This window comes from Terrapene carolina, unplaced genomic scaffold, assembly GCF_002925995.2.
Source record: "Terrapene carolina triunguis isolate 2854851 unplaced genomic scaffold, T_m_triunguis-2.0 Scaffold838, whole genome shotgun sequence".
NCBI classification, from domain to species: domain Eukaryota; kingdom Metazoa; phylum Chordata; order Testudines; family Emydidae; genus Terrapene; species Terrapene triunguis.
Window position 1 is genome coordinate 12409478 of NW_020665189.1, and position 13014 is coordinate 12422491.

The 13014-nt window shown below is 43.0% G+C and overlaps 1 protein-coding gene across 2 annotated transcripts in view; it reads right to left on the bottom strand.

Annotated features, from left to right (window-relative positions):
• The window catches only part of TENM2 (teneurin transmembrane protein 2), an 828204-nt gene that overhangs the window by 53001 nt on the left and 762189 nt on the right, over positions 1 to 13014 (bottom strand). For both annotated transcript variants that reach the window (XM_026660851.1, XM_026660852.1), the window contains one exon: positions 1343 to 1553. In XM_026660851.1, coding sequence (XP_026516636.1) covers positions 1343 to 1553 — 211 coding nt within the window. The remainder of the gene's footprint in view (positions 1 to 1342; positions 1554 to 13014) is intronic.

A 13014-nucleotide genomic window follows, 5' to 3' on the forward strand; every position in this document is an offset into this window, starting at 1 on the left:
TGTCAATGGAAGTTTTGGTTAAACTTAACTTTTGGCCTGTGGACAGGATAGCTGCACTTACACTTTGTATGAGGCACCATGGCTCAGTGGATAAGACATGGGATTGAGAGTCACAACACCTGGGCTCTTTTGTCAGTTCAGCCACTGAATTGACCATATCCCCTCTGGATACGTCGCATAGCTTGGTGCTTTAGCTGATTTGTTTCTGCTCTTGGCCTGTTTTTTTCCTTATGCACCAGTAAAGCAAAAGGCAATTTTTAGTCTTATTTACAGAGTTGGTCAGTTAATGTCAACAAACATTAAATTTACAGAAATATTTTTCATTTTTCAGACAGGTCACTTATTAATTGCTAGGGTTTTCTATGTCACCCATTGCTGTAGTATCTGAGCAGCACATGGATATAACAATGCTTTGTTTGGTACATAGGGAAATATTATCTCTACTTTACAGATGAAGAAACTGAGGTACAGATACATTTATGACTTCCCCAAGGTCACCCAGGAAGTCTATTGAAGAATCAGGAATGAAAATCCAGTTCACTGATACCCAGTGCCGTGCATTAGGCACAAGACCAGATGCAGCTCCCTCTTCAATTTTGACTGGGAAGGTATGAACATAATGAATGTATTCATCAATTTCTTAAAGTTTCCCTATGAAGGGCTAAAATGCAGACACATTTGAATAATATCTGTAAATAGGAAAACAGTTTTTTTAATCTTACGGGGCATCACATATAAATGAATGATGAATTGGCTTTTAGATTATTTATAAATAAAGAATTAGGAAATAATGCAGAGCAGGCCCAGAGCTTAAAAGAAAGAGGAAAACTGATCTGATATGATGGTGTTATAGTGGGTCAGCTAAAAGTAAAATGGATTTATATAATGAATAAATGATAAACCAAAACAAAGATATCTAATTTACCGTAATTTAGCTTTAAAAAAATCTTACTTAATTATTCCAAAGTTGTGTTTCAATATTTGTCTTATTCATACCACACAAAAGACAACTGTCCTGTTAATTGAAAACTAGTATCCATTTCCTCCCTCAATGTAAATCCTAGAGTTCTCATGAGTTAAAATTCCAGGCTACTCCTTCTCAGTATAGAGAACTTAGTGTTAGACTCTGCCAGGGTGATAGAACGCAAAGTGTAATGTTATGAAATGAAGGCAATATTAATAAATTGTGACAGAATGCCCACAGTAGGATTGTTCCCTGAGACAGAAACAGATATAGCTGCTGAAAGCACCATTTCACGTTAAAACATGAATAAAATCTCTAGGAGGGATGTTTCCATGCAGTGTATCCAGGCTGATGTAATGAAATATTTATGGCTGCTACCTGCTGTTGAAGGGATTTTCTCCTGGAATTATGTGAGTGCTGTCCTTCCCCACTAAGAGCTTGATTCGATCATAGAATGACTTCACAGTTGGAGAACCAGAGTGGCTCTGTTGTATGATGTCAAGAGGATCACGTGAACCACGGCACAGCAGGCTATTCTGACACGTAGACTGGAGACAGCAATCTGGATCCAGGCAGTCAGTGAGGCCATCTGAAAAGGTGGAACATCAAAGTTCAGCCAGCTGTACTGTGCTACCAAATAATACTTAGTGCACATCTTCAAAGCACTGGACAAATTTTAACTGCTTAATCCTTGCAACAGCTCAGTGAGGTGGGGTTAAAGTCATTGTACTCATTATATAGATGGGAAAGCTGAGGCTGAGATACCTTTCTCAATCAACTCCATTGATTTTGATGAGGTTAACTCGGGGTGGGCAAATTTTTGGCCTGAGGGCCACATCTGGGAATAGAAATTGTATGACTGGCCATGAATACTCACAAAATTGGGATTGGGGTGCGGGAGGGGGTGTGGGCTCTGGTTGTGGATGTGGGCTCTGGGGTGGGGCCAGAAATGAGGAGTTCAAGGTGCGGGAGGGAGCTCCAGGTGGGGGAGTAGGGTGCAAAGGGGCGGTGAGGGCTCCGGCAGGGAGTGCAGGCTCTGGGGTGGGGCTGGGAATGAGGGATTTGGGCTGGGATCGAGGGGTTCGGAGCAGGGCCAGCTTGGCAAGGAGGTGCTTGGGGCAGCCACTCTGGAGAGAGGTGGCAGGTCCAGCTATTCGGCGGCAATTCGGCGGACGGTCCCTCACTCCCGCTCGGAGCGAAGGACCTTCCGCCGAATTGCTGCAGCAGATCGCGATCGCGGCTTTTTTGTTTTGTTTTTTGGCTGCTTGGGGCGGCCAAAACCCTGGAGCCGGCCCTGGTTCGGAGGGTAGGAAGGGGATCAGGGCTGGGGCAGGGGGGTTGGGTATGGGGAGAGGCTGTGGGGTGCAGGCTCCGGGCAGCGCTTACCTCAAGCGGCTCCCGGAAGCAGTGGCCATGTCCCTCCTCCAGATCCTATGCGGAGCCGCGGCCAGGTGGCTCCTATGCGCTGCCCCGTCCTCAGGCGCTGCCCCTGCAGTTACCATTGGCTGCCGATCCTGGCCAATGGGAGCTGCAGGGGCAGTGCTTGGGACAGGGGGCAGCGTGCAGAGTGGAGCCCCCGGCTGCCTCTACACATAGGAGCCGGAGCGGGGCCATGCTGCGGCTTCCGGGAGCTGCGTGGAGCAGCCCCCGACCCTGCTCCCCGGCTGGAGCGCCAGAGCGGGGCAAGCCGCAGACCCCACTCCCCAGCAGGAGCTCGAAGGCCAGATTAAAATGGCTGGTGGGCCGAATCCGGCCCACAGGCTGTAGTTTGCCCACTCCTGGGTTAACTGCTTACCTACACTAGGGTAAGCGAGAGGAGAGTCAGGGCCAGTGAAGCTACGTAACTTCTTTGAGGCCTCATAGCGGCTTAGAACAGTCAGACTGAACAAAGGACAGAGGATCCAGGGAATTCTTTACTGACCCTTTGTGTTGCCGGGTTTTCACTTTTGCTTGTTGGAGGGTCTGCTGTGGGTTTTACTTATTTTTTTGGAGGAGAGCGCAAATTGGGAATATTTTCATGACCCAATTAAAAGAAAAATTATATTCTCTGCCTATTTTGCCAATTTATGAAAAAATGGGGATGGGGCTGCAGTTGGGATGCTTCCCTTCAAACATTCAATTCTCTCCTTCCCCTTCCTCCACAAATTTGAACTGTTAGGCAACAATGTGCTTGGATAAGAAGGAATCAATCATACTGTTGTTGAGTTCAGTCAGCAAGCTCTATACTATGTCATCCATCTCACCTGCCCTTAAGAAAATTCTAATCTATTTAGCAGCAGCAGAAATTAGAATGGAACCTTCAACTGGGAGACAGTTCCCAACCATGCATATTAGCCTGCTGAGTCAAAGTTGGCCCTACATTTAAAATACATTGTAACATAATTTTACGTATTACCCTTTTCATTTGGTATAACTAAGCTAATTGAAATGTGTAATTTTATTGGCGTTCCAGTGTAATTTAGCTATTAATGTCCAATTGTTTTAAAATATTATCTTCCTTTTAGCAAACAAATGAAAAAGTTGCATTTATTTACTGATGTAAAATTATGGAAACTAGCCACTCAATTTGGAATACATTTAAGCCTGTAAAATTTCGGGTCGACTACTTTAATTTCAGAAATTCTCCCTCATATTAGAAATCTGGACATCACCGTAGGAAGCAATGAATGGCTTGGATACATACTGAATAATGTAGTCCACAGTCATGCCATTGGGTGAGTTAAGACCACATACTTATTTCCTTATAGTAAGACAGAATGAATATCCCCAAATCTTTTATCTTTTACCAAATTTTTGATATACAAAAAGACTGACTGTATCAGGAGTAGAGGGGTCCTATTCAGAGCTCTCTGAATTTTGCAATTAGCATCTTATGTCCCATGGATAGTGCTTGAATTGAGTGATGGCAACTGCAATCAAAATGACTGCTTCTGATTTAAAAATAAAACTGCTGAAGTATGTTGGCAGTGTTTTCATTAAGCATCTATGGAAACTTCTTAAGTTAGATGAACTCCCTTGTTGTTAGAGATATAGATTTCTTTAAGGTCAGCGGCCTGTTCACATTAGGAGCCCCATTCATCTTGGAGCCCCTTCTATCCTGGAGCTGGGAATTTTTTTTCCTGCAGTCCATTTACCACCCACTTTATATAATCAATGTGAGGACATCATTTGGTTCAGATAATAACTCAAGACAGTTTTCCTATTAAGCTTTAAGCCTTTCTTCCTCAGCATCCTGCTCTTTCTGGGTTTGTGACACCTTCACAACCATGAACTTAAAATTCTCTACTGTTTAGTTTGCTCAGTGCTTTTATTCAGGCGACTGTCAGTCAAGAGAATCCTATCAACACATCTGAAATAGCAGAAGCAAAACACAGGATATAAATTACTCCCGTCTACAAATTTACATTTACCTGCTCAAGCCAGTGCACATTTTTGCTATGCCTGTTATTATATGTGAGCATATGTTATGTCTATAATGACCTCATCATGCAGCATGATTATGGGCTGCTGCAGCCGAACACTTTTGACGACACCGTGAACTTTAAATTGGCACACCAATCTCCCAGTGGCCTGTCAGTCATGAGAATCACATCTTTATGCCAGCAAGCCCCCTTGGATATAGTCTGACATTGCAATCTTCAGTAAATTACCCTGTCACTGCCAATCTTACAGTTATCTCGCAAACAATCAAGCAGGCAATCAAACTGTTCTGAATTGCCAGTTCAGGACCTGGGAGGCTAGAAACATCTCCATTCAATACCAGTGAGAAACATGCATATCATTCCTTTGACAATGGATGATTTTATATATATCTCTATCTCCATCTCTCTATCTGGAGAGATAGAGATGTGTGTGTGTACGCATATACCCTCCCCCACACGTTTACACACTTACATCCTCAAAAAGGGAAAAAGCGTGCAATAATTTAATGTAAAATTTACACCTAAGCTCCTTGTCTTGGACATCATACTGCTTTTTAACATTTCCTAATTTACTCCACCTCACAATAAATTTGAGGAGAATAAAAAGCTCCTTTAAATAAAACATAGCTAAATTACAGCATTACATGGCAGTATACAATATACATCATCTTTAATGGTAATTTAAAGGGAATTTAAACACTGATAAACATCCCAGAAGTTAACTACAGTCCACTAGTCTCATCATATTAATTTATTATGCTCATTATGTTAATTCAGATATGTTAGTAACCACATCTATGGAAACAAGGACACTTCATTTAATTAAGATGATCATGATGGTCCCTTCTGACCTTAAAGTCTATGAGTATTTTAGACCAGCGTGAAGCTTTGTGACTGGGAGGTAACTCTAAACTTGCATTACACAAAGAGCTAGATCTAAGTGGATCTTAGTGCACAAAATATACTGTTGTGGGGGAAAAAAATACAAAACCCATAAAAGTACGAAAAAAAAGAAACAACAAAGCATCTCAAAATCTACACATAGGCTTAATCCAATTTTCCATTGACTTCAATGGAAGTTAGATCAGGCCCAGAGTACAGCTTCATCACACAAATCTAAAACAGTAAGTTTAAATGATCTCATTTCCAATGTTTTGGGGTAGCAACAGTTAGCAAATTTTAGGACATCCTCCATATAAAAAATCTGGGTGCCTAAATTGAAGAATTTATAGAAAATGTATCAAAACATGATAAGAAGAAAAAACATGCGCACACTGAAAACAAACACATGTAACTGGACAAATTCTGCTGTCATTTACCCCTGTGCAACTCCACCTAAAAACACGGTCCCTGTGTAGAGGACAACGTCAGAGGGCAGGGTGTCAGGCCATGTGGCCATTTGTGTTGTTGAGCCCAGGCTGTTAGAATGGCCCCTTGAGGCTCTGAGTTCAGGCTGCTTTCTATATTACACTGGGGACTGGCCCAGTATGTAATAGTGACATGACTGACAGTGGTATAAAGCCACCTTTGCAACCCCTTATAAATTGTGCTGGGTGCAAAAAGCCAGACAATTTGCATTTCAATTCTATTTATGCCAAAATTTGCCATCCAGACACCTCATTTCATAACTATTTGCATTTAGAGGCACAACTGTGTAATTAATTACATTGCTGTTTGTTTTTGTTTCCTTTAATGACATTTAAACTGGAATGGGAAAGTTTGTCTGCCTCTGCCAATATACACCCGCATCACCAAATCAACCAGTACAACAGTATTAGTTAGTTCCTAAAAAACGAGCTTTCATAACATACTCTTGCAATACAAAACTGCAATGAACATTTTCTTTGTTTCTATTACAGATTAGTTTGAGGTTTTTTAAATGTATGTTCCAGAGTTTTGATGGGTTCAGGACCTTCTAGACAGGACTAAGCACTTTTATATTGTTAATCCAGTGACAGAAGCTTTAATTGGTTTCACCCAGGCACTGTTTCTCTTCACAGCAGACATATCAGAGTTTAAAGTGGATGCAATGCCTGTTAGCAGAGTTCTGAACCACTCTTACCTACACACCAGGGGAAACTACTGTATCTGGGTGTCAGCATGATGCTGCATCCCTTCCAACAATTTAAAAGTCAGAGTGAAATAACTGAAAGTACTCTTGACTTGGCTTTAACCTGGAGAAGAATGAAATAGGAAACTGATTTGATTTAAACTGGCAGCACAAGATTAGCTCTTCATTGCTACTCTTGAATATTCGGATTATCAAGCCTTTTTAACAACAGATTAACTGACAGGGTGTTCATTTTAAAGACCTAACTTTTTGTTAATGAATTCGCCCGTTTCTTTGCCTATTGTTAAATGATGCATATGCATTATTACAGATTAAATGCTTTGATCTAGCTCTGCTGCACAACAGCAGAATTTTAAAATATTAACTTGTGCACTTGTGTATTTTGAATTTCTGGAGCAATTAGTTATTTTTTCCTCTTGATCAGTTTCCTTATTACAAGGCCTTAAAAGTGCAGAGCAGAGATAGTGATATCTTCTTCCAGGTGGACTGCCGATACATTTGTGACCCCTCACTGTTCCTTTCTCTTCTCTTCTGAGTGATATTTCTGATTACAAGTGGTAAAGAAAAGCCATAATGACCCTCAAGAATTGCTTCTACATACCTGTCTGCCCTCGAATATTGAGACAATGTTGCTCCAACAATACTCTCACAAAGAGCTCCCACAAAAATTATTCCCCTTATTCTATGATAAATTGTTCCTTGGCCATGTTGACTATTGGCTCTTGATTATGGCTTCCTGGCCGTGTTCAGGTTAAGGCCTGGCAGGACCCCTTCTTCTGCTACAGCCCCTTTCTGCTAACTAGGCATCTCAGTAGAGTTAACTTTTGCACTACTACAGAATTCCACATCACTGGAATTTACATCACTTTGCCTTTATACCAATCATCCAATTTCTGTGCTTATGTGAGTTGGCACAGAATTTTGCCCTGTAGGGTGAAACTACAGTGGATGACTGAGAGCAAGGAAAGAGCTGCAAGGACCTTACAATTTTGCTGCCCTAGAACACACATGTAACTACAAAGTCCTGTATTGATATGTAGAAGAAAAATGTTGGTTGACAGAAGGTTGAAAGAAGACGACAACAAGAAGATTGTTTTCCTTATCCAGGGCTCTCCCATTTATAACAAAGCCAAAATCACAGAGACAAACCCAAAGTGACATGGTCCCTACTGAAATTGGTGCTTTGGCACTAGGAGTTGGAGCATACAGACATTTAAATGTTCATGTAAATATGTTAATGGTGGTGATAGCTTATGTCTTGCTGACAGTCAATACAAAATTTGTAGCATTCAGGCCTTGAAAGAGAGGTCACTCATGGCTCTGACTCAGACAAAACAATTTTCCTTTCTTAGATTCAAGAATAATTAACAAACTCGAGTGTGTGCATGTGTATAAAATGTCTATATGGCACACATATATAGTTATTGGTCAGTTAGAATAAGGTTTAGGGCCAAATTCTCTGCCAGTGGAAATGGGCAGAAGTCCATTGAAATGTATTGGGTGTAACTCAGCTTGAACAGGACAAAAGTGATAGCAGCTGAAAAGAGGAAGCACCTAGAGAAGGACCTGGGACCTGTGTCTTCTGGCTCTATTGAGGGAGTTTGCCCTTTGCCAAAATAGTTTTCATGCAGTCTCAATGCTTTACTAGCTCTACCCCTGTTCCTTGATTCTCAGATAGAGGTCTTTTCCATCTATGCCTAACCAAGAGCCTATGCTACGGTCATCTATGTCTTTGCCACCAAAAGGCTGGATTACTGCAATACATTGTGCCTATGGCTTTCCTTGGAAACGTCAGCCAGTGTAGAATGTTGCTCTGTGTCCTAACTGGGGAAGCCTGCTATGAGCATATCACACCTGTCCTCACTACTTGTAGTTTTCACTTCCACATAAAATTCAAGATGTTTGTTACGTTTAAACCCCTATATGGACTGCGACCAGCCTACTTGAGAAAAGGGAATTATAGCAACGAGTTTGTTGAGATAAGTGGTCCAGATCAATATTCTTTACAGGTATTCATGCACTGTGTGTGCCTGGGACCAGATATTATTCAATAGCAGTGTCCATTGGTACACACCTGCACACCACACCTCCTCGGATTGTGAACTGAAGGCACAAGTGGTGGCAGAGACTGCCTCAGTTCCTACTCTACCATGAATCACGTGAGGATCTAAAGAATGGGGGAAAGAGGTTGGGTTTTGAATACCTATAGGGACCACACATTTTGAAGAACTCCAGTTACTATTAGGTAAGTAACTTCCCTTTCTTCTTCCAGTGCTGGTCCCTATGAGTGTTCACTATGGGCAATTCCAAAGCAGTTCATATTTAAGAGCAGGGTTTGAGAAGAAATCTGGCACCACAGTTGGCAGCATTGCTGAACCAAAGTGTACGGGGAAATTTCAGCAAACCAGTAAAGTGCCTGAAACCACTATTGCTTATTGCTAAAAGCAGCCAAGTCAGCAGGCAGTAAATTGGCCATGCAGCAGCCTCAGCTTAACCAAGGGAGGAGGGAAGGGGGTTTTGGGTGACACAGAAAGGGCAGCTTGACCCCGCGTCCTTCCTGATAAGAATTGTGTTGAAGTTGCTAATACATGCATTTTAAAAGCGCAGGATGTGCCCTCAGGAATGTCTATTAGGGCCGCAAGGCTGCAAACTCTGGGAAAAACCCACACCTGGTTAATCAATAATCAGAAGGAAACCTCTTGCTTGACCACTGAAACTGCTTGCTTAACAAGTTTTCTTTAAGGGACATGTCATTGTATTACTAATGTATAAATAAGGGGGGAAAGTTTGAGGTAGTTGGACTCTTCTGGACTCTCCCTCTGGATATATCTTGCAGTCCCCACCGGCAGATGGAAGTTTGGCCAATGGAAGCCTATCGCCATGTCACTTGAGAGCCACACTCAGCTTCAGTAATTATTGAGGGTTGGGGGTGTTTTACTAACCTGTTGCGGACGTGTGTAACTGCTTGAGACTAAGTAAAGTTTAGCTTTAAGTGAAAGCACTCTTGTATTGTCCTGTTTGTGCCAGCCATCTATTGGTTGGATGGCTGTGTCTCCCCTGTTTCATTTCCTGACACCACCTCGCACAGAGTAAAAGTTACCAAAAGCTTTGGATTGAAAGGACGCCGGGTAACAAAAGAATGCATCATCTGCTAATTTTTCAGTCAGGGCACAGTGCCTGGTTAATGTTTGGACTGAACTCCAAGTAGCTGCTCTGCAGATTTCATAAAGAAGGACACCTTGCAGTGATGCCATGAGGCAGCTTGCGCTCTAGTTGAGTGAGATTTGATGCCACACAGAGGAGTTTCTGCAAGCTGATAACCTAGGAGGATTCAGCTCAAGACCCACTTCGAGAGTCTCCGAGAAGAGATGGCATCACCCTTCAGTCTCTCAGCAAATAAAATGAACAGCTGAGGAGGTCTTTGAACTGGTTTTGTCTGATCCAAGTCAAAAGCAAGGGCCCTTCGAACATCTACAGAGAGTAATCTCCTGCCATCTCGAGTGTTGTGAGGTTTCAGGGTGTATAAATAGTTTGATTCAAATGGAAGTCTGATGGGACCTTGAGACTTAGGATGTAGTCTCTGTGAAAGCAGATCTACCTTGAGGGCACAAAATTCACCTACCCTCCTAGCTGAAGTCACTGCTGTCAAGAAGGTCACCTTCATCAATAAATACAGGAAAGAGCTGGAAGCCAAGGGTGGCCTCAGAAGTGCTGCTTGTTCTAAGTTCAGATTTCAGGAGATGTAGGTTGAGATACTGGAAGGAAAGTTCTGACAATTCTAAGGAATCAGGCTGTCACGGGGTGAGTGAAAACAAAATAGCTCTCTCTAGGAGGGTGAAGTGCATTGATAGTTACAAGATGCACTCTCTGTGAACTGCTCAAAATCCCAGGGTCTTTAGGGAGAGGAGATAATTCAACAGGGATATTCTGACTCTTCTGGAGAGAGGTAATGTTTATGGCACCCCAGGATGTGGGAGAGGCCAGGTGCAGGTCCAGGGTGAACCAAAATTGGCCAGGCCACCATATGCTATTAGAATTACTGTGTTCTGGATCTTCTGGAGGCATTAGGGGGATAGGAGGGAAGGCATACAATAATGGTTCTGACCATGGATATAGGAAGGCATCCCCTCTGGAGTCCTGACCGTGGCTGGAGTGAGAGCATAAGCTCAGCATTTATTTTCTTGGGTGGCAAAAAGGATCCAGGATGAGAATCCTTGAAGAGTGGTCCTTGTTGAAATTCTTACTGAGCTTGTCTGCCAGGGAATTCATAACTCCTGCAATATGTACTGCTGAAAGGGTGATGTTGTGCTAGATGCACCAGTTCAATAGGTGGATCACATCCTGCATGGTGGTGGGGACCTTGCTCTTCCCTGCTTGTTTATATAGTAAACAGCAGTCATGTCTGACCTGATCTGGATGTGAGTAGACTGAATGATGGGTAGGAAACATCTGCATCCCTTGCTGACAGCCCGTAGCTCTAGCAGGTTGATATGTGTTGGGGTTTCTTTGAGACCTCTTCCATTTGGTTCTCCAAGAATTCAGTCCAACTCCAGTCTCATCACTCAGGTTCCTTCATTAGGCATACAATGAAGCTACACTGAGTCAATCAAATTCACACATGGGGGTGATTATAGGGTATACCACACATCTAAAGTTACACAGAAACCCCTCTTCCTTTATACACATTTACACATCACATTGACTATCCATTGTACCACATGATTTTGCGGTTGGCTTAGTTACTTTGTAGAAACCAATCCCTGTATAGCATGCTCTGTCAATGCACTGTCCATGTACGATTTTTCTCTCTATCTCATCTTTACATTCCTGACTTATCTGATCTACTGTTCTCTTGTCCATTGTAAACGGTTTCCTGGGTGTTCCCCCTGACCTTAATTAGCACAGACATTCTGTTTTCAGCCTGCTGATCTATTTACCTCCCTGTTCTTGACTCCCACAAAATGAGGCCTCCCCTTATGTCCAATTACTCATGTCAAGCCATGCCTACAATATGGAGTGTGGACTCCTGCGGGATCCACAAGCCTTGGGCTATGTGATCATCCAGATGTGCTCCCCAACCCAGAAAAGATGTGTTGGCAATGAGTGTGAGGGCTGCGGTGGATTTGGGCCTTGAGGTCCCTCAAGGCTAGAAACCTGTACAGTGGTAAGTATGTTTTGGCCATGGTTGAGTCCAGGGCTGCTCCAATAAACTCTATAGTCCATGTAGGTGTTATAGCAGACTTTCCTGGATTGACTTGGAGTCGCCAGAACTGGCCCAGATCTAGTAGAGTGGTCACTGCTATCTGTACTTCTTGATGGGACCGGCCCTTGTGCAGCCAGTCATTGAGGTAGGGAAATATGTGACAGCCAAGCTTGCAGAATTGGGCTGCCACCATTGCTATGAATTTTTGAAAATACCCCAAACCCAGGGCCTGTTGATAGCCCAAAGGCGAGTATCTAGTACTGGAAGTGGTCTGTGCTCACTGTAAAGGGCAGAAATCTCCCTTGGGCCAAGTGTATATTGATGTGGGAAATGTACATCTTTCAGATCGAGAGCCACAAACCAGTTGTTCATTCAATGATGGGATTATGACAGCCAGTGTAACCATTCTGAATCTTGTGTGACAAATAAGACATTCAATTATGAGAAGTCTAGGATTGGCCGCCAACCCCCACCCCCTGTCTTCTTCTGAAGTAGGAAGTACCTGGTGTAAAATCCCTTCCCTCTGTATTCAGGAAGTACAGACTATATGGCTCCTAGCTGGATCAAGGAGATCACTTCCAGTATGAGAATCCTCTTGTGAGAGGGGTCTCCAAAGGAGGATTGCGGGGAGGGGGTGTGTGCATTGGGAGGTGGGGTGGTCAGGAACTCAATGGAATAGTCAGTAGAAATAATGTCCAAGATCCATTTGTCCAAGGTTAAAGTCTTCCATCGTAGAAGGAAATGGGCTAGGGACTGCCAAACAGGGGTGAAGGTGGTGACAGAACAACTGGTTGGCTCTTGATCCAACAAAATGCCTTTTTAGAAGGCTGAGGAGTCTGGAGGGAAGATGGTGGGAGTGTTCCAGAGAATATTTAATGAACAAGCATTGGTTGTTGAACTTCAGCATCCACCACCTGTCCATTAAATTCTGTCTGGAACACTCCGACACCAGCATCAACTTCCTGGACACCACAATCAACTTCAACAATGGTACCCTACAGACAACTATATACAAGAAACCCTCAGACCACCACACCTACCTTCATGGGTCCTACACATGCTTATCATAGCACGTGGCGTACCCTCATCCAGTGCACTAAATGCCCCAATAGCAACTATGTGGGGGAAACCAGACAATCACTACTCTCAAATGAACTCACACAGGAAAATGATAAGACAAAAATATCACAACACCTATTGGTGAACTCTTTTCACAAAGCAATCATTCTAAGAGTTCACCCAAGCCAGGGTTTGGTGACCTTCAGAGTAAAGTCCCAGGAGGATTTCTTCAGTTAGGGTGTTTTGCTAAATATTTCTAAAAAAGGTTAGGGAGAGAAGGATGCAGTTACTAAGA